The sequence below is a fragment of the Rhinatrema bivittatum genome, chromosome 5, assembly GCF_901001135.1.
Source record: "Rhinatrema bivittatum chromosome 5, aRhiBiv1.1, whole genome shotgun sequence".
Taxonomy (NCBI): Eukaryota; Metazoa; Chordata; class Amphibia; order Gymnophiona; family Rhinatrematidae; genus Rhinatrema; species Rhinatrema bivittatum.
Window position 1 is genome coordinate 271,266,099 of NC_042619.1, and position 22,662 is coordinate 271,288,760.

The following is a 22,662-nucleotide window of genomic DNA, read 5'->3' on the forward strand; positions in this document are numbered from 1 at the left end:
CGCTCGTGCAGGTACTACCCACCTACATCTTGTGTGAGTTCAACCAAACCACCTCAGAGAGGACATCCACAATAGCCTAAACCATCCAGGCCTCAGCCAGCCCGGCAAACAGGCCAAGCATCTGGGTTTTGAAATCTATCCAGAGAACAGCAGCCACTCCACAAATCCAAATCCAGACTTGCCAGTAGGAGGTCGGATTCACCATTTCATAATAAACTGGCTTGGCATTACCACAGACCAATGGGTTATCTCCATCATAACCAAAGGATATCATCTAAACTTCCTCATGCTGCCCCCAGATTCACCACCCAATCCACTGTGGATGCAAACAGATCACACAACCCTTCTAGAGTTAGAACTGTCCACTCCTCTGAGCGCCAGGGCTGTGGAACATGTTCCCTGGGCACAGGGCACAGGGTTCTACTCCTGCTATTTCCTCATTCCAAAGAAATCAGTTGGTCTCTGCACCATCCTGGACCTCCGCAATCTCAACAAATTTCTACAAAAAGAAAAATTCAGGATGGTGTCCCTTGGCACCATGCTTCCCCTTCTGCAAAAAAGGAGATGGCCTCTGTTCTCTGGATCTTCAAGGCGCTTATGCACACATTCCAAAATCCCCACATCACCGCAAATACCTGCGCTTTGTAGTGGGAAATTAACATTTTCAGTACCAGGTTCTGCCTTTCGGACTTGCTGCGGCACCCCGTGTATTACAAAGTGCCTAGCAGTGGCTGCAGCCCATCTATGCAAACACAGCATTCACGTGTTTCCTTACCTGGACAACTGGCTAATCAAGAGTCAATCCAAGCAAGGAGCTCTCGACGTTCTCAAGCTCACCATCAATCTGCTACACTCATTGGGGTTTCTCATCAATTACCAGAAATCCCACCTTATTCCATCTCACCTCCTGACTTTCATCGGAGCAGTTTTGGACACTACGATCGAAAAGGCCTTTCTGCCCAATGACCGCGCAGACACACTCTCCAGACTAGCTACATCTCTGCGCAAGGAAAACAGCCTCAGCCCATCAATTCCTCACATTGCTGGGCCACATGGCTTCCACGGTCCATGTCACTTCTATGGCCAGGCTGGCCATGCGGATAATTCAATGGATTTTGAAATCTCAGTGGATCCAAGCCATTCAACCTCTTTCTTCCCAAATCCATGTAACCCACCAGCTATGTCTATCATTTCTCTGGTGGACCAAAAAAACCAACTTGCTGACAGGTCTACCCTTCCAGCAACCAGTTCCTCAAGTAACCTTAACTACAGATGCATCCAGGTTAGTTTGGGGAGCTCATGTGAACAACCTTCAACCTCAAGGGACTTGGACAAAACTCGAAGCACAGTTTCAAATCAACTTCTTAGAGCTTTGAGCCATACGCTGTGCTCTATTTACAATCAAAGACTGCCTTTCACACAAGACTGTTTTCATACAGACAACACAGTTGCAATGTGTTACTTAAACAAATAGGGAGGCACAGGCTCTTATTTCCTCTAGCAAGAAGCTGTGCAGATCTGGGCCTAGGCCCTTGCACACTCAATGCATCTCCGGGCCACTTATCTGGCAGGCATACACAACGTAGTAGCAGATCGCCTCAGTCGACAGTTCCATCCCCACGAGGGGTCTCTGGATCCTGTGGTAACGAGGAGACTCTTCCAGCGATGAAGTCAACCAACTATTGACCTCTTTACATCCAACCTGAATCACAAAGTGGACAGATTCTGCTCCCTGCACAGGCAACAAAAAGGTTAGCCATGGACACCTTTGCTTGCCCCTGGAACAGACCTCCTATATGCATATCCCCCGATACCGCTGATAGCCAAAACTCTTGTGAAACTACAACAGGACAGGGGAACAATGATAGTCATAGCCCCATATTGGAAATTGTTCACCATACTAATCTCAAATAGCTAAATACAAATATGGTTGAATTATGATGAATTATAAATGTGATGTATTTTTTATGATTGCTTGGTTTGTCTTTTAATTATGAATGTTTTATTGTAAACCGCTTAGACGGTCAGGCTACTGTCCTATTTGCGGTATATAAAAGCTTTTAAATAAAATAAATAAATAAATGGTTTCCCATCCTTCTCGCCCTCTCCATCTGAGAATCAATTCGCCTGGGCACAGCGCCCACTCTCATAACTCAGAACCATGGCATGTTACGCCACCCAAACCTTCAAACCCTGTCCCTCACAGCTTGGATGTTGAAAGCATGATCCTACAACCACTCAATCTTTCATCTAAGGTTTCTCAAGTGCTTGTAGCTTCACGAAAGCCTTCCATACGAAAATCCTATCTTTCTAAGTGGAAAAGATTTACCACGTGGTACATGCAGAAAGGCATCGACCCTTTTTCCTACCCCACTCCTTCTCTGTTAGACTATCTCTGGCACCTTTCGGACTCTTGTCTCCAGACTTCCTCAATACGAGTACACCTCAGTGCCATCTCAGAGTACCACAAGGATGTAGGGGATGCCTTGATTACAGCACAAAACCTTGTTAGTTGGTTTATGAGGGGTCTTTTACAACTTAAGCCCCCTCTACGACCACCAGTGACAGAATGGGACCTGAATGTAGTACTTACAAGGCTCATGCGCTCTCTATTTGAGCCTCTACACTCCTGTGATGTTAAATTCCTTACATGGAAAGTTCTTTTCCTAATCGCCATTACATCTGCTCGAAGGGTTAGTGAGTTACAAGCACTTGTCACATACTCGCCCTATTCAAGGTTCCTCCATGACCGAGTTGTACTCCGTACTCACCCTTAATTCCTTCCTAAAGTGGTAAATGACTTTCACTTGAATCAGTCTATAGTCTTGCCCACCTTTTTCCCAAGGCCCCACTCTCACCAGGGCGAGAGAGTTTTACACACCTTGGACTGTAAACATGCACTTGCATTTTACCTAGACCACACTGCAGTCCATAGGAAATCCACCCAACTCTTTGTTTCTTTCGATAAAAACAAACCTGGAGTTGCAGTGGGCAAACAAACTCTATCCAACCGGCTAGCAGACTGTATCAAACTCTGCTATGAGAAAGCAGTCCTTCCTCTTCAGGGACGAGTGAAGGTGCACTCAGTAAGGGCAATGGCAACGTCAGTAGCACACTACCGTTCAGTACCGATTGCTGAGATCTGTAAAGCTGCAACATGGAGTTCTCTTCACACATTTGCAGCACATTACTGCCTGGACAAGGAAGGACATCAAGACTCTGCCTTCAGCCAATCTGTCTTGAAAAACTTATTTCCAGTATAATCCCAATTCCTTCCACATCCATCTGCTGTGGTTTTTCAGGCTGCCTCATTTTTCCCAACAATACACCAATGGTTGTGCCTGTTGCACAAGTTGTATACTGTAGATCCAAACAAATATGAGTCAGCCTGTAACTTGCTAATCACCCACATGTGAGGACTACCATCCTACTTGTCCTGGGAGAAAGCAGAGTTGCTTACCTGTAACAGGTGTTCTCCCAGGACTGCAGGATGTAGTCCTCACGAAACCCACCTTCCACCCCGCGGAGTTGGGTCCAAGAATGTTTTTTTTCTTTTATTTTTTCGCTCGCACTTTTTGCCTCAAATGAGACTGAAGGGAGACCCCTGTGGCTACAGGGATAATGGCATGATGGGCATGCTCAGTGTGCCAGTCAAAGTTTCTAGAAACTTTGACAGAACGTGTTCCGTGATAGGGCTCCGTTCAGTGACGTCACCCATATGTGAGGACTATATCCTGCTGTTATTGATAGGAAAATTGAGATTCTTGAGAACAAATCGCATTCCTTAAATCTTTGGACCTGATTCACTAAGGGGTTTTCCCATAGACACAAAATGGGGAAAAAAGCCTGAATGAATCTGGCCCTTTCTTAAATTTTTCTTATTCCTCATTAATCAGTGGACATGAGCTTGTAAAGAGATATTTAAAAGAGATTTTCAGGATATCGGAGAACTCTCCCGTCTTTGTCTAATGTATATTATATTCCTTTTGCAAAGAAAGAATATCCTACCCCTGGTCTCACATCTGCTTCTCCTTCCAGCTTTAATTTAACTAGCTTTTTAGAGCAATCAGGAGAAGATATTTCGGGACGAGCCACCTTCATAATTACTTGTGGTTCTCAGGTTATTAAAAACCTTATTCTTTGTATTTTTTTTTTTAATAAGGAGGCTTTATTCCTGGGACAGGTGGTTAGGATTTTCCTTGATATATCTAGACAGACACAATTAAGAAGGAAGGATTTTTTATCCTTTCGAAAAACTTATTAGTTTGAGGGGAAAGTTTGCATTACAATACCCAGCAAAATGTGTAATTATTATGGATAATAACAGATATGTGTTTTTTGACCCATGTCAATTGAAAGCTCTTGTGGATAGTAAAACTTCTGTTTTGTCTACATCTTGTTATGCTTAGGCTTGTGGACCCTTGGCCGACAAGAGGATGGTATACCTTTCGGAGGGTCCGTAGGGTCTCTTGTTGGGTGGCGAGGTAGAACAGGAGGCGGGACCGGCTGACCCTTGGCACTGGAGGCTGAGACGAATACAGAGGCAATGAAGAGACGAGATGAGGCGCTGAGTCTTCACCACTGGTGGTCTGCGGTCCCCCCGGGAGGAGCCCGTAGGGACCCGACCGCTGGGACTTAGGTGGACCTAGGGAGGTCAGAGCAATGGTGCAAAGGCCAACTGGAGCTTCGCCCTGGAAGCCCGTGGTCCCCCCAGGAGGAGCCTGTAGGGACCCGGGCCGCTGGGACTTAGGTGGGCCCTTGGAGATGGAGTCTTGGAGGAGTCCTAGGTCAAGTGCCAGAGGGTCGTCGCTCACCAGTCCAAGATCGTGCACCAGAGAATCGCCGCTTGCCAATCCGAAGTCAGGAACCAGAGAATCACTGTAAGCCAATCCGAAGTCAGGAACCAGGAACACCAACACAAAACAGGAGCAAGAAGCAGGAACTCACCGAGGCAAGCAGACTCAAACAACACTCGCAAGAGACGTTGCCAAGTCAAGGAATGAGCAGAGGAAGCCTCCCTATATACTTCCTCTGCTCTGGATCATTGGAAGCAGGTGAGTCTAGTTAAAGGGACCAGGTCCCTTTAAATGCAAATGAGTTGATGGCGGCCATCTTGGATCCCATGGCAGCGGCCATCTTGGATTCTCCCGGCAGTGAGACGCTGAGCCCCGGGGAGGCTAGGAGGGTTCCCGGCGAGTGGGTACCCCGCGGGCCCACTCCAGCCTGCAGGAATGACTGCCCTGGGTCCGGGCTTCCTTTGGGCTGTTTGCTGCGGCGGGTTGCGCCCGCGGACGGCCGCGGGCGCGAAACACAACACATCTACTCCAGAACTATAATATAATGGCCATTTTTTTTTTTTTTACTTCCCAGTTATAGGCTTGGTTGTTCCTGGGGTTTCTTTTCTTATAATTTGAAGTCCCTCAGCAGTCCTTATTCGGCTTCATAATTTGTGGACTTTTTTAGGGCTAAATTCTTGTGGTTGATTCTAAAGTTTTTACTTATTATTTTGAAGCTTACCCCTTGTATCTGTTTCAAGCATTTTGTTTGTATTTGTATAACCATGAAAGTAGAAATAAAGAGTTAAAAAAAACCCAAAAACAAATCATTACATTAAATAAAGACATTCACAAACATCAATAAAAATGAATCACAGAAAATAAAACATTCTAGTATGAAATATAAAATAAAATCAACTTGGATCATAACAGGGATCTGCTTTGAACAAAATGATGTTTTAAGCTGTTTCTTACAGCTTTTTAAATCAGTTTCAGCTTTAAGCTCTGTTGGGAAGCTATTTCAAAGAGTAGGCCCACTACAGCAAACACATACTTATAAGTAATTTATAATCCACATACTTTAAAAAAGGACTTCTCTGTTGAGTGCAACTGCCAGGAAGAATGGTAACCCTCTGGTAATTCTTTTAGATATACCAGCCCATCTTCTTGCAATGCTTTAAAAACCATTCCCGGAATTTTAAATTGCAATTGATAGTCCATAGGAAGCCAATGTAGTTTGTTTAACTCTGGCATAATGAGCATAATCCAGCTTTGAAAATTCAGGCTAAAGTCTGTGGTGGGCTGTTTGAATATTATGTTTTTTAGGTTTTCTGAAAGCTCCAGCAATAATGCAAATATTAAATAATGTGTTTGTGCACAGGTTATCCATCTGCCTATCTTAGCTTCTCAGTTGTAGAATACAGAGTTGCTGATTTAGCAAAGGTTATTCTCACCAATAGATAATGAAAGAAAACTCCACAACCCCAGATAATTTAGGACTAGTGGTGTTTGTTTAGTGCATAAATGCTGCATAAATTGATATGTTTTTTAAAACTCTGTTTTCATTCTGCAGTCTTTCTAGGTTGTATGACATCTTTTACAAAACCAACAAAAGATGTTGTAATCCATGAGCTTTCAAGATCACTTGGATCCCCATGAGTTGTATCTGAAGAAGGGACCTGTGTGATATCTTGTTGGTCTTGTAAGAGGCTTCACAACCTTTGAAGGACCAAGGTGGCTACTTAAACTGTTCATGATGTGGTAATAGTTTTTCTTTTTTTTTTGTAAGTGTTAATTATACAGCGACATTAAGTGACTGTTCTGCTGCTGACTTTGACGATTTCCTTCTGAGGAATGAAGGCCTATGCCTAATAGAGAGTCGAGATAATACATCTCCAGGAAGTCCACTATGTTGGGATTATGTACTACAACCTGGAGAAGATTGTGACTGCCAAGATGGAAATGTTAGTAGTGACATTAGAAATACATCTTAATATACAGTAATTAAATACAATATAATATTCACAGGGCCAGATTTAGGCTCCTATAAGCAAACCTTTATTTACACCCCTCCCCCCCACACACACACCTTCCACCCAGACTTTAGCACAGTGCTCCCTCTAGTTGCAGGTCCAGCACAGCATCCCCTCTTTCTTGTTACATCTCTAACCCTCTGTTCAGCAGCATCCCGTTTCTCTCTCTTTCTCAACTCCCTACCCAGCATCTTCCTCTCTCCCCACCCTACCTAGCAGCATCCATCTCACGCTCTCTCCAACACCTGCTCAGTTTCTATCTTGCAACCTGCACTCCCCACCCAGCATCCATTCCCCCCCCCCTCTCTCCCCACCCAGCATCATCCATCATCTCCTCTCTCTCTTTCTCTCTTCTCCTACCAGTGGTAGCGGCAATGGTTCCAGACTCCATCCAGCACAAATCTTCTCTCACAGAAGTCTTTCGTCTCCTGTGTCCCTCTAGCAGACTCCTGCATGCTGTGAGATCTAGCTCCCATAGTCTGCAGTCACCTGATGGCATGGCATTGCTAATTCTGCATCTGGATTAGAGATCAGCTGCAGGAGCATTAGGCTGGATGGTAGCATGTCATGATGTCCTTTTAGTGTATTATATCGATCCCAGGAAGGCATCTGTTCACCCCACCCTCATCCTAACCATCTCTCAACCTGTTGATTAGTGCATGGAAAGTGCAACTTGCTAGTACCAGTAGTGTCTTCACACTTTGGCACATTAGGCAGTTGCCTGTGTTGCCTTGTGCCAAAATTCAAGCCTTAGTCTTCACTTAACTCTTCCTCAAATCAGGACTGAACTCTGGATTTAAAATTCAAGCTTGATTCATTGAAATCACAAACAATATTAATTGATCCCTATAAGGATTTTAATAAATATAGGTTCACCAGCAGTATGTTTATTTAAACTAATTTTAGGGCCTGATTCAAGGTCTTTTCCCATAGACACAGAATGGGAGAAAAGCTTTAGTGAATCAAGCCCTTAGTTTGCTTAATAACTTCTTGCAAAAATATGCATCATCACTCACACTTCTGTGCACTTCAGATATAACCACATTTTTATCTGTGGACAAACAAGATGAAGTCAGCCACCAAGTTGGGGTGACATCATTCTGATGGTACTAGGATGGAAAAATTCTCTCAGAGCTAAAAAAAAAAACCAAAACAAGAAAGATTTTCTGGGCATATGTAGGCATTGATGTGCAGCTCTCTGCCATGCAAATCGTACCTTTTCATTCACTCATGCATATCAACACATTTTTCCTGCCTCTGGAAATCCACTTGTTAGGTTTTTCTATATTCTCATTTTTCACAAATATCTTTTAAAATTTTTAATTTTATGGGGTTTTTGGGGTGGGGTTTTTTTTTTTTTTTTTGCAAAACTTGGGTATGATTTAGCCTCTCTTATTTTTGCCATGCTGGGCTTTAAGAAGTGGGCCCTCTGTGATCCAAAGATGCCTCTCACAGATGGTCATGACCACTGTGTAAGGTGCTTGGGCTCTTCTCATGATATACCAAACTGTACTATCTGCATGCATATATCCCTGAGGACCAGAAGTTATAGAATTCTCACCCTAAAGGATTTCATGACATCACTTCTTTCATCAACCTCAAGAAGCCAGAAGAAACTTTCATAAGCTGAGGGACCTTATCTTTGATGATATGATTTCTTTGAATTAAGCTACAACTTTTTTTTTTTAATTTTATTTGTATTCTGCTTTTCGCACTTTTTTCAGCGCTTCAAAGTGGATTACATTCAGGTACTATAGGTATTGTAATTCAATATCCCTATTGAATTATAAACTGTAGCCTAGTTCAGTACCCCTATTGAATTACAAACTGTAGCCTAATTCAGTAAGGGGTAGATTTTCATACTCCACGAATAGGCCTACTTTTGTTGGCGCTCCAGGCGCAAACAAAAGTACGCTGGATTTTAGTAGATACGCACGGAGCCGCGCGTATCTGCTAAAAACCTGGATCGGCGCGCGCAAGGCTATTGATTTTGTATAGCCGGCGCGCACCGAGCCGCGCAGCCTACCCCCGTTCCCTCCGAGGCCGCTCCGAAATCGGAGCGGCCTCGGAGGGAACTTCCTTTTGCCCTCCCCTCACCTTCCCCTCCCTTCCCCTACCTAACCCACCCACCTGGCCCTGTCTAAGCCCCCCCTTACCTTTGTCGGGGGATTTACGCCTCCCAGAGGGAGGCGTAAATCCCCGCGCACCAGCGGGCCTCCTGCTCGCCGGGCCGCGACCTGGGGGCGGGTACGGAGGGCGCGGCCACGCCCCTGGACCGCCCCGGGCCGTAGCCACGCCCCCCGTACCCGCCCCCAAAACGCTGCCGACACGCCCCCGCAACGCCGCGACGACCGGGCCCGCCCCCGACACGCCCCCCTCGGAGAACCCCGGGACTTACGCGAGTCCCGGGGCTCTGCGCGCGCCGGTAGGCCTATGTAAAATAGGCTCACCGGCGCGCAGGGCCCTGCTTGCCTAAATCCGCCCGGTTTTGGGCGGATTTAGGCGAGCAGGGCTCTGAAAATCCGCCCCTAACTTATTATATTATAAGCTATAGCCTAATTCAGTACCCCATTGAATAACAAGGTGTAGCCTAATTCAGTACCCCTGATGAATTACAAGCTGTAGGCTATTCAGTATCCCTGTTGAATTACAAACTAACCTACTGAATTACAAGCTGTAGCCTAAATAGTACCCATATTGAATTACAAGCTGTAGCGTAATTCAGCACTCCTATTCAGTTACAAACTGTAGCCTAATTCAGTATCCCTGTTGAATTACAAACTGTAGCCTAATTCAGTAACTTATTGAATTACAAACTGTAACCTACTGAATTACAAGCTGTAGCCTAAATAGTACCCATATTGAATTACAAGCTGAGGCTTAATTCAGTAACCTAGTGAATTACAAGATGTAGCCTAAACAGCACCCATATTGAATTAGAAGCTGTAGCCTAATTCAGTATCCCTGTTGAATTACAAACTGTAGCCTAATTCAGTAACCTACTGAATTACAGCTGTAGCCTAAATAGTACCATATTGAATTACAAGCTGTAGCTTAATTCACTACCCCTATTGAATTACAAGCTGTAGCCTATTCAGTAACCCTGTTGAATTACAAGCTGTAGCCTAATTCAGTACCCCTGTTGATGTTGCAGAAGTGGACCCTTGGACTGAGGAGCCCTGTAGGTTCCCACCATCAGCAGACAGAGCTGACTGGAGTAGAGTCCCAATAGGAGCTTCACCAGTACCAGCCATCATTCCCCTTAGTTTGAGCCCTTGGATGCCAGGGCCAGCTAGACTTAGGCACAGGCCTCTGTGGAAATGTAGCTCCTTTGTATAGGGTGTTACAGACTAGCATGGAGAGAAGCGGAGTCAATATGAGCAGTGGTCGGGCCAGGCAGCAAGCAGCAGAGACTGGTGCAGGCTGTGGACACAGCCAGGTGGAGTTCATTCAGTGTAGTGGTCTGGGCAGGCAGGAGTTCATGCAAGTCGATGAACAGGCAGTAGCCAAAGGCAGGCAGAGATCAAGCAGGGTCAAAGTACAATCTGAAGTCAAAGCCAAGTGTCCAATCTGAAGACAAAGCCAGGAGTCTGATCCGAAGGGTGTGGAGAAGAGGAACAACAGGATGACGAGACACTGAAGACCAATGAGGGAAGGCAGACCATGAAGACAAGAACTCAGGAGAAGACCATATTTGTGAAGGAACCAGGAACAGGACACATGAACTCAGTGAAACAGGAACCAGGAGACAAAGATAAGGATTAGGAACACAGAGGCAAACTGCTACTCCAACGGAATCAACCTATTGCCAAGGCATCTGAGGAGCACTGGAGGGAGCCTTAAATACAGAGATGCTCTTGATGTCATCAGAGGGCACAGCTGGGAATTTCCCATGATCGGGAAGCAAGTTTGGCATGCGAGCACCTAGAGAAGCCCGGGACAGCTGGTGGCAGCATTCCTCAGGCTGGTGTGTTAGACCTGTTCAGTTGTGGCAACCTGCCATGCTTTGTCTGGGGGGTCTGTCCCATCGGAGAATCCTGCCCGCAGCTCGGGGCTGGAGGTAAGAGCAGCTGGTTGTGGGTCCATTCTGCGACCAGCCAAATGCAAAAGTACTCTCTCCTCTAACCCCCCCACAGAGGGTATGGGTTTCTTGGGGTACAAAGCAAGAAATTCGTTCAGCAGGATCCCAAGTATTCTCCTCTGGACCATACTCCTCCCATGATATCAGGAATTCTCATCTCTTAGCTCAACGCCTGACATCCAGGATTTCTTCTACCCAGTAGATAGCATCTTTTTCTGAGGATACCTCTTGGGGCTCGGGCAGTTTCCTAGAGGACCACATGACGACTAGAGGCTTGAGAAGGGAAATGTGGAATACATTATGGACTTCCCAAGCCCTTCCCAATCACCCTGGTGGGTGATTGGGAAGGGCTTGATGTAACGGTGGGTGAGTCTAATGGTGGGCATCCAGAATCGAATATGATGGGTGCTAAGCCACACCTTGTCCTCTGGCTTAAATTGTGGCACAGGTCTATGATGTGCATCCGTGGCTTTTTTGGCTCTCTCCGTTACCTTCTGGAGCATCTCTTCTCAGTGTATCCAGAATTCCTGGAGCTCTTGAGTGGTCAATTGAGCCACAGATGAGGGGACAGTCAATGGAATCGGTAATGGGGGAGACGGCTGTCTTCCACACACAATTTGAAAATGGGATGACCCCGTAATGGAACTGATGTGGGAGTTGTGGGAAAACTCTGCTCATGGAAGAAGAGCAGCCCAGTTATCTTGACGATCATTCTCATAGCCTCTAAGGAAGCCTTTCAGTGTCCGATTGGTCCACTCAGACCGGCCATTAGCTTGGGGTTGGTATGCTGTCATATAGTCCAGAGTGATGTTAACTTTTTTTACAGAGAAAGTGCCAGTACTTGGCTGTAAACTGGGTGCCCCAATCAGAGATGATATGTTTGGGCAGGCCATACAGGCAGAAGATGTGGTGACTGAATAATCTGGCTAACTCTGGTGCTGTGGGAAAGCCGGGAAGAGGGATTAAGTGAGCCATTTTTGAGAACCAGTTGACTATGACCCAAATAATTGTGCAGCCATTAGAAAGGGGAAGGTCCTCCACAAAATCGGTGGACACATGAGTTCAGGGCTCCCTGGGGGATGGCAACTGCTGTAACAATCCCCAGGGTCATCGCATTAAGGTTTCTGCTGTGTGCAGGTAGGACAGAAGTCCATGTAGGCCCAGACATCTCTCTACATTTGGGGCCACCAGTAGTATTGCTGGAGCAGCGCAAGAGTTCGGGCCCATCCAGGGTGACTTGCAACATGGGAATCGTGGTACCACTTTAACACTTTCTCTCACAGTTTGCATGGAACATCTATCTTCCCTGGTAGAACCATCATGTTGAAGGCCAGGAGGATCTGAGCCTGGGTGGATCCGGAGTGTCCTCTGCCAGGAAGGACCATGAGAGGGCATCCACTCGGATGTTCATGATAGCTGGCCAAAGAACAGCAACCACCAAGCTTGGCAGACATTCAGTCATTGAGCATGATGAAGATGTTCTACGTTTTTGTGATCGATGTACATAGTAATGCAGTATTGAGTGCCTTTGAGCCAATGGCACCATACCTCAAGTGCAAGCATGATGGCCAACAGTTCTCTGTCCCTAATTCCATATTTCCTAGCGTGTAGCAGATGGACTCAAAACAAGTAGGCATAATGTGCTCGTGCTAGCAGTTGGAGACGGATCTGACGTCAGCACGTGTACATATACCCCCGCAGGAAGTGCAGCAATTCAGTAATTTCCGTCTTCAAAGCAGTTTGGAGCTCCCTCACGCTCACTGAGCGTTTTTCCAAATTCTAACGACTAAATTCATAGAAGACACCTACCTGAAGACGAGCCCCGCACTCCTGCGGTGATACCATTCGGTCCCTCCCCCAGTTGAGTTTCCCGAGGTGATTTCTGTGGTCCCTCGGAGGTAAGTGCCTCGGTCCGGTGGCCGGATCGCAGCAGGGACCTAGCCCCCGAGTGAGAAGGGCTCGGGCACGGCTTGGCCCCCGAGCGAGACGAGTTCGGACGCGGCCTAGAGGCAGCCTCGGTCCCAGCGTGGGCTTGGCCCCCGAGCGAGACGAGTTCAGGCGCGGCCTAGAGGCAGCGGGTGCACCTCCTCGAGCGCGGCGGTGACGGTAATCACCCTCTCCCCCCGCAGCTGGAGACCGCCCGGGTTGCAGCCGGGAAGCGCCAAAGACAAGGTAAGGCGTACATCTTTACTTGTTGGTCTCCGAGGAACCGAGGAGTGGCAGAGTCTGCCTAGGTGGTAACCCGTCAAGGGGGTCGCCATCTTGCCTGCCTGCTCGCCGTCGCCTTCTGCCTGGATCGTCACGGCGCAAGAGGCGCCTGTGGTTACGTGCTCAGCGCACATTGATAGGCGCCCGTTGCTGCGCGCACGTGGATAGGCGCCCATTGCTACGCGCACGTCGATAGGCGCCCATAGCTAAGCGCACATTGATAGGCGCCCGTTGCTAAGCACACGTTGGTAAGCACCCACTGCTATGCGCACGTCTATAGGCGCCTGCTGATAGGTGCCCGCCCATAGGCGCCCGCTGATAGGCGCACGTTCATAGGCGCACGTTCCTAGGCGCACATTGCTGAGCGCAGGTTGGCAGGGGCACACCTTTCGCGCATATTGCAAAGCGCAGGCTCCAGCTGAGTTAACAGGCGAGATGGAGCGTAAGAGAGCCCATGCGTCAGCAGAGCCGGCACGTCCAGAATCAGGCATAAGCCTCTGCTCTGCATGCAACCTCAGAGCCACACAGAGCGAGGATGCAGACTCCCTATGTGCCCAATGTGAAGAGGCCCTGGGAGTCCCGGGCCAGGGCCGGTCGCAGCCCAGCGTACTTGCCGGTTCCTCAGGGAACACTCCGGACCTAGCAGGCAGCGGTGAGCAGCCAGAGAACCCGAGAGGCCTGGTGCCCCTGAGGCCAGATCCTGCTTTGCTCTCCTGGGTGGAATTATTCAAGGGGATTCATGCCTTTGTCACAATGCAGTCTGCTCCCCGACTGGGTCCATACGTACCGGATGACCCAGCCCCTGGACCCTCACGGCCTAGGCGCGGCCACTCGCCACCCGGAACCCCCACTTATGGGGATTCAGATTGCCCGGAGGAAGACGACAAGCCCCCCGAGGAGGGAGAACTTCCCTCGGGGATTGAACCATATCGGACCATGAGGCACTTCTTTCTGAAAGAGGATCTCCCAGGCCTGATCTCTCAATGCCTGTCGGAACTGGCTCTCCCTGGCCATGACACCCCAGGGGAACCTAGAATGAACCCCCTGCTAGAGGGCCTACGCCAAACGTCTCACCATTTTCCCCTCCTACAAGCAGCACAGCAGCTAATCGATCTGGAATGGACTGCGCCGGAGGCCTCATTCAAAGGGGGGCGGGCCTTGGCTGGCATGTACCCCTTAGCCCTGGCAACTAAGGAAAGGCTGGTGTGCCCCCAGGTAGACGCCATTGTTAGCGCAATTGTGAAGCGCACCACCATTCCGTTGGAAGGGGGGACGGCCCTCAAGGATACACATGACTGGCACATGGACGCCATTCTGAAGCAAGCCTTTGAGGTGGCAGCCATGTCCCTACGAATTGCGACCTGCTGCACCGTGGTGACGCGTTCCTGTTTATCACAGGCTAGGAACAACACCCCGGGAGAAGAGATGGAATCAGCTCTCTCGTTCCTCACTGATGCAGCCTCCGACCTAGTCCGTACGGCGGCCAAGGGAGTGTCATCCTCAGTGGCAGCCAGGAGACAGCTCTGGCTACGTAACTGGTCGGCCGACTCCTCTTCCAAGACACGACTCACGAGAATGCCCTTTGAGGGATCCCTCCTGTTCGGCAGCGACCTTGAGAAACTGGCCAATAAATGGGGTGCCTCTCCATTACCCCGTCTACCAGAAGACAGGCCAAGGAGGAGGCAGCGCCCTTTTCCGAGACATCCAGAGGTAGAACCTCTCAGCGCTTCAACCCTTACAGGACTCGCTACCAAGCACCTCGTTCGCAGGCCAGGAACCAGTCCTTTCGGACTAAGCACAACAAGCACACAATGACAATCAGCCGACCCATCCGGGGGTAGCAGCCATAGGGGGCAAGCTAACCCTCTTCTACTGCAGGTGGGTCGAGATTACCTCGGAACAGTGGGTCCTCACCATCATCCGAGAAGGGTACTACCTGGACTTTCTTCGGCTCCTGCCGGACAAGTTTGTGGAATCTCCTTGTTCACCCCTCAAGAGGACAGCACTAGAAGTTACCTTGCGGAGGCTCCTATCCCTAAAAGCCATAATCCCAGTGCCTGCAGGGGAGATAAATTCTGGGCATTATTTCATTTATTTCATAGTACCCAAGAAGGAGGGCACTTTCAGGCCCGACCTGGACCTCAAGTCAGTCAACCGACACCTCCGGGTGCCCAGCTTTCGCATGGAAACTCTGCGATCTGTCAAAAATTCAGTACAGCCAGGGGAGTTTCTCACATCCCTAGATCTGTCGGAAGCCTACTTGCATATTCCAATCCATCGGGATCACCAGCACTACTTACGCTTCCAAGTCCTGAACCAACACTTCCAGTTCCGAGCTTTACCCTTCGGGTTAGCCACCGCACCGCGGACCAAGGTCATAGTAGTAGTGGCGGCGTCCCTCAGGAAGGAAGGGATTCTCGTCCATCCCTACCTGGACGATTGGCTGATCAGGGCGAAGTCACCGGAGGAGAGCCATCAGGCAACCAACAGAGTTATAGCTCTTCTGGAAAGCCTAGGATGGGTGGTAAACTTGAACAAGAGTTCCCTACAGCCTTCTCAGTTGCTGGAATACCTAGGAGTCCAATTCGACACCCAGGAAGACAAGGTCAGCCTGACCTCCAAGAGAAGAGCAAATTTCCGGAATCATCTGCAGGCCCTGCTGAGCGCCACCCGGCCCACAGCTTGGGATTACCTACAGGTCCTCGGCCTTATGGCATCCACCCTGGAGGTGATTCCATGGGCGCGGGCTCATATGAGACCATTACAACACGCCCTCCTATCTCGGTGGAGCCCATGATCACAGAACTACACCGTACACCTACCTCTACCAGCCAGGGTGCGGAATCAGCTACGGTGGTGGTTTGCAGCCCGGCCACATGAGCCGGGGGTCCAGAATGTCCTCCCCAACCTGGACCCTGCTCATGACAGATGCCAGCCTGAACGGCTGGGGAGCACATTGCGAAGAACTCACCGCCCAAGGGCGGTGGAACAGAGAAGAGTCGGGGTGGAACATCAACCGACTAGAGGCACGGGCAGTCAGGCTAGCGTGCCTGCGATTTGCCCACAGACTTCGAAACAAAGCGGTCAGAGTGATGTCGGACAACGCCACCACGGTGGCATACATCAACCGACAGGGCGGAAACAGAAGCCACCAGGTATCCCTAGAAATAGCCCCCTGATGGCTTGGGTGGAAGCAAATCTCCAGGACATCTCCGCCGTCCACCATCGCCGGGAAGGACACACCACGGCAGACTTCCTCAGCAGAGAAAGCCTAAGTCCGGGGGAATGGCAGCTGTCACCCACAGCTTTCCAGAAGATTGTGGATCAGTGGGGGACTCCGGGCATGGACCTACTAGCGGACAGGTCCAACGCTCAGGTGCCCAGATACTTCAGCCGCAGGCGGGATCCTCTATCCCAGGGGATCTATGCCCTAGTACAGCCATGGCTCCAGGGGATCCTGCTATATGCCTTTCCGCCATGGCCCCTACTGTGCGCCATTATACACAAGATTCAGCAGCACAGAGGCCTAGTTATTCTAGTGGCCCCGGACTGGCCAAGAAGACCCTGGTACGCAGACATGAGAAGACTACTGGCAGGGAATCCCTTATCCCTGCCTCCACACAGGGACCTGCTGCGGCAAGGTCCCGTCCTCCACGAGGATCCAGCTCAATTCTCTCTTATGGTCTGGCCCTTGAGAGGGCTAGACTGAAGAAACGAGGATACTCGGGGCCGGTAATAGATACACTCCTCCGAACACGCAAGTTCTCCACATCACTAACATATATAAGGATCTGGAGAGTATTTGAAGCCTGGTGCGAAACTCACGGCACCAATTCACATGCCGCTAAGATCTCTATCATTTTGGATTTCCTGCAAGATGGACTTCAGAAGGGTCTGTCCCTCAATTCCATCAAGGTTCAAGTGGCAGCGCTATCTTGCTACGGTCCCCGGAGTGATGGCAACAGTATCGCCACACACCCAGACGTTTCACGTTTCCTGAAAGGAGTCAAACACATTCGCCCGCCACTGAAGTGGCCAGTACCCCTGTAGAACCTCAACCTAGTGTTGGAATTTCTAGCGGGTCCCGCCTTCAGACCACTTCGAGGCCTGTCCCTCCGTTTGTTAACCTTGAAGATGGTGTTCCTGCTGGCTATATGCTCAGCACGCCACATCTCAGAGCTACAAGCACTGTCCTGCCGTGATCCGTTTCTCCGAATCACTCCAGAGGCTATCCATCTTCGCACGGTTCCTTCCTTCTTACCCAAAGTAGTCTCACACTTCCACCTCAACCAAACCATATCCTTGCCTACCACGGACGGTTTGAAGAAGTCGGAAGAAGGTCGAATACTACGCCATCTCGACATTGGCAGGCTACTGTCCAGATACCTGGAAATGTCAGAAGCAGTACGAAAGACGGACCACCTGTTTGTCCTTCACAGCGGGAAGAAGCAAGGGGAAGCGGCCTCACGGGCAACTATCGCCCGCTGGATCAAAGAAGTTATCAAGGCGGCCTACGTAGACACGGGAAAACCACCACCTCTACGGGTCAAGGCTCACTCTACCAGAGCGCAAGCGGCTTCTTGGGCAGAAACTAGGATGCTGTCGCCTGCAGAGATATGTAAAGCGGCGACGTGGTCCTCCCTCCATACCTTCTCCAGATTCTACCATCTGGATGTCCAGGCCAGGGAGGACACTGCATTCGTGAGGGCAATCCTGAATGGACCTCGGGCAGCTTCCCGCCCAGTCCGGGAGTAGCTTTTGTACATCCCACTTGTTTTGAGTCCATCTGCTACACGCTAGGAAATGTTGAGATTACTTACCTGATAATCTCCTTTTCCTTAGTGTATGCAGATGGACTCAGCATCCCGCCCGGCTGCCAGCATACATGGGGATTCACCGACTCACAGTAAGCCATATTTTCTTATAATAGGGCATCCAACCTGCCGGGTGTCGACGCCTTCCGGTTGAGAATCCTGGCAGTCTCCAGCTACTATCAATCGGTCAGGGTAATCCTGTTCATTTAATCGATCGGTCAGTTACACATATATCCATAAAGCTTTTGCAAGGAAGATTACTGAATTGCTGCACTTCCTGCGGGGGTATATGTACACGTGCTGACGTCAGATCCGTCTCCAACTGCTAGCACGAGCACACTATACCCACTTGTTTTGAGTCCATCTGCATACACTAAGGAAAAGGAGATTATCAGGTAAGTAATCTCAACAATTGTGTTCTGTGGGGAAGAATTTCCACGAGAAGAAGGACCCCCATATCGGAGTGTTGACTTAGAACTGCTCCTATCCCCAGCGAGAAGGCATCAATTTCAAGGATAAAGTGTTGCAGTTTGATGCTGCTGAAGAGATAGTGGACCCTTGGGCCGGCCTACCTAGGGAGACAGGGTAGGCCGGGGGGCGGAGCCACAAGCTGGTAGGGTTCACCCAGGAACCAGGGACCCCCCGGGCGGAGCCCGTAGGATCCCGGGTCCTCGGGACTCAGAGCAGATACAGAATGTCCAGAGGCTGAGGTGGGCGTAGTTCGGGACCAGAGCAAGCAGAATGAATAGGAAGTCCAAGGTACCCGAAAGGCAGGGGACCGGCTGCACAGGACCGGGGGCTGCTGAAGGCAGGGCAGCGGGCAGCTGCGGAGTCTGTAGCAACCGGAGTCTGGAGCAGGCTGTAGGCTGAAGCGGAGTCGGAAGCAAACCGGAGTCTGAGGCTGGATGCAGGCTGAAGCGGAGTCGGAAACAAACCGGAGTCTGAGGCTGGCTGCAGGCTGAAGCGGAATCGGAAGCAAACCGGAGTCTGAAGCTGGCTGCAGGCTGAAGCGGAATCGGGAGCAAACCGGAGTCTGAGGCTGGCTGCAGGCTGAAGCGGAATCGGGAGCAAACCGGAGTCAGTGGCAGGCAGCGAGCTGAAGCGGAGTCAGAGGCAAACGAGTCAGAGGCAGGCAGCGAGCTGAAGCGGAGTCAGAGGCAAACCGGAGTCAGAGGCAGGCAGCGAGCTGAGGCGGAGTCAGAGGCAAACCGGAGTCAGAGGCAGGCAGCGAGCTGAGGCGGAGTCAGAGGCAAACCAGAGTCAGAGGCAGGCAGCGAGCTGAAGCGGAGTCAGAGGCAAACCGGAGTCAGAAGCAGGCAACGTGGAGGTCAACTGGAACGCAACTGGCAGCAACTAAGAAGTTGTGAACCTCGTTGCAAGGCGTTGAGAGAGAGTCTGAACGCCAGTTATATCGGGAATTGGACGTGACATCAGCAGCGCGGGCGGGGCCAGGCTTCCGGGAGCTAGACGCTCAAGAGGGACGCCCTCGCGCGCGCGGGACCAAAGGGAAGCAGGTCCGTAATGGCGACCGCCACGTGGAGTGAGAGAAGCCCCTGGGGTCCGGAGCGGGCAGAATGCTGTGAGCACAGGAGCGGAGGTAGGCGGGCCTGAGCCCTAACAGAAGGGAAGCGGTCGGGACCGCAACATAAAGGAATGTGCAGGGTCATGGTGATGGAGGCACGGTTTTTGTAGGAATGCATTCTTCAACTCTTGAAAGGCAGTAACCGCTTCTGAAGGCCAGGCTTTGGTGTTGGCTCCTTTTCATGTGAACGCTGTGAGTGGAAACACAATCCGGGAGTAGCTGGGAATAGTTAGCAAAGCCTAAGAATCTTTGCAGGGCACGAAGGTTGGAGGGTTGTGGCCAATCTTGGATACACACGACCTTATCTGGATCCATATGGAATACCTTGCTGGAGACGATGTATCCTCCTTCTCAAAAAAGCATTTCTCCAGCTTTGCATATAGTTTGTTATCTCGTAGCCTCTGGAGGATTATGTAAACATCCCGACAGTGGGAAACTAGGTCCTTAGAGAAGATGAGAATATCATCGAGGTACACGACGACACAGACATAAAGGATGTCTCTAAAGATTTCATTCATCATTTTCTGAAATACAGCGGGAGCGTTACATAACCCGAAGGGCATCACCAGATACTCATAGTGCCCGTCCCGCGTCATCTTCCATTCATCACCATGCTTGATCCAAATTAGGTTGTAGGACCCATGGAGGTCTAGCTTTGTAAATACTCTAGATCAGTGGTACTCAACCAGTGTGTCGCCAAGAGCATGCAGGTGTGTCGCCACACTTCCCAGTCCCCCGCTGACCCAGCTGCTCCCCCTACCCAAGCGAAATAGGTCCTCCGCCCGGGCTTAAATTGCTGATAGCATGGACGTAACACGGCATGACAGCTGGTGTCAGCGGCACCGGCATTCTCTCTTTTTCTTGCCCCCCATCCGCGGCCCGGAAGAGGAAGTGGTGAGCAGCGGGTGCGTGCACGGGAAGAAGAGACCATGCTAGCGTGGGCAGCATCGGCCCGAACAACAGAAGAGAAGCGCAGCCTGAGGAATGAGCAGCACGGCTCGGAGAAAAACGAAGAACGTCGTCAAGCCCCACGGCTGATGGGACTCCTTTCTCCGCGAGGGCTGAAAATGAAGTAGGTTGCTGCTGCCTTTAGGGTTAGAAGTGGAGGAGGCTGCTGCTACTGCCGCTAGTTTGGGGGAGGGGGGGGAGAATGAGTGAATGAGCAAGCATGTGTGTTTGAGATCCTGGGTGTGTGTGAATGAGATAGCATGTATGTGAATGACTTAGAGCCTGTACATGTGAAAGAGAGTATGTGTGTGATTGAGAGCTGGTTTAGGTGAGGGAGCATGTGTGAAAGTGAGAGAAAGATAGCGCATGTGTGTCTGTGTGTGATTGAGAGCTGGTTTAGGTGACGGTGCATGTGAGTATGTGATTGAGAGCCTGTGTGTAATTGAGAGAAAGAGAGAGAGCATGAGTGTCTGTGTGTGATTGAGAGCTGGTTTAGGTGACGGACCATGTGAGTATGTGATTGAGATCCTGTGTGTAAATGAGAGAAAGAGAAAGAGTATGTGTGTAAGCATGTGAATGAGAGTCTGTGTGTGAGAGAAAAAGACAGCATGATTGTGTGATTGAAAGCCTGTATGTGTAAGCATGAAAAGACAGAGAACATGTATGTAAATGTGTAATTAAGGGGTAGATTTTCAGAGCCCTGCTCGCCTAAATCCGCCCAAAACCGGGCGGATTTAGGCGAGCAGGGCCCTGCGCGCCGGGAAGCCTATTTTACATAGGCCTCCCAGCGCGCGCAGAGCCCCGGGACTCACGTAAGTCCCGGGGTTCTCGGAGGGGGGCGTGTCGGGGGCGTGTCGGGGGGCGGGGCCCGGTCGTCGCGGCGTTCCGGGGGCGTGTCGGCAGCGTTTTGGGGGCGGGTACGGGGCGTGGCTACGGCCCGGGGGCGTGGCCGCGCCCTCCGTACCCGCCCCCAGGTCGCGGCCCGGCGCGCAGCAGGCCCGCTGGCGCGCGGGGATTTACGTCTCCCTCCGGGAGGCGTAAATCCCCCGACAAAGGTAAGGGGGGGGTGTAGATAGGGCCGGGTGGGTGGGTTAGGTAGGGGAAGGGAGGGGAAGGTGAGGGGAGGGCAAAGGAAAGTTCCCTCCGAGGCCGCTCCGATTTCGGCGCGGCCTTGGAGGGAACGGGGGGAGGCAGCGCGGCTCGGCGCGCGCAGGCTATACAAAATCGATAGCCTTGCGCGCGCCGATCCAGGATTTTAGTGGATACGCGCGGCTCCGCGCGTATCTACTAAAATCCAGCGTACTTTTGCTTGAGTCTGATGCGCAAGCAAAAGTAGGCTGATCGCGCTTCTTTTAAAATCTACCCCTAAGAGCCTATATAAGTGAGAGAGAAAAAGCATGTGTATATGTGAGTGATTGAGAGCCAGTGTGTGAGAGAGAGAGAGAGAGGAGAAAGTTGCAAGCAAACCATCCCTCCTCCTAATTCAAAACAATCCCAGGGTACCTGGATATCAAATGTTCCCAGGTATGCAGAGCAAAACATTTTTTGTATCATTATTTTTCATTACTGGGTCTTTGTGTCTGTTATTTTGAAATATTTTATTGGTATCTAGAAATTTTTTATATGAGTTTTTAATTATTGGATATTCCATTCATCCGCTGTTTTGAAATAATCTGTTCTTTTTGTTAGTATGGTTTTACTGCGACTGATTTTATATTTCTTGATTTGTTTATAAGAATGGGTGATATTTCTTTTTTTCCTTTGTTGCACTGCATACAGAAACTCTGGCTTGTTGCGGTTTCCAATTCAGTTTTTGTCTGCATGCTTCTAGTTATGCGTTTTGGTCTCTTTATTCTTTGTTAGGTGAAGGTCATCACATGTGATTCAGGTGAGGTTTTCTGCTGGCGTGTAGTGTAAGGATTCGGAGAGTGGACCCCTGTTCCGAGGTAGAGTCAGCGCTGCCGAGAAGGAAGTTAACCCTCGTCGGTCTCTACCGTCGGATGGCAAGGCCTGTTGAAGATGTTGAGATGAAGGCTTCACCCTGGAAGCTCGTGATCCCCCCAGGAGGATCCCGTAGGGAACGGCTGCTGGGACTTAGGAGACTCCCTGAAGAATGAAGATGGTCTGGATGCAGGCGCCTCCTGCAGGTCGTGGGTTCCAGACGGCTGGTGCCTCCAGCAGGTCGTGATCAGTCCGGGAGTACACGTTGAAAAGATAGTCC

At 50.0% G+C, this 22,662-nt stretch overlaps 1 protein-coding gene across 1 annotated transcript in view; it reads left to right on the plus strand.

Annotated features, from left to right (window-relative positions):
• Nucleotides 1-22,662, plus strand: part of LOC115092429 (disintegrin and metalloproteinase domain-containing protein 9-like) — a 402,794-nt gene that overhangs the window by 318,704 nt on the left and 61,428 nt on the right. Inside the window, exon 13 of the mRNA XM_029603262.1 lies at nt 6,565-6,739. Within this exon, the coding sequence (XP_029459122.1) occupies nt 6,565-6,739 (175 nt within the window). The remainder of the gene's footprint in view (nt 1-6,564; nt 6,740-22,662) is intronic.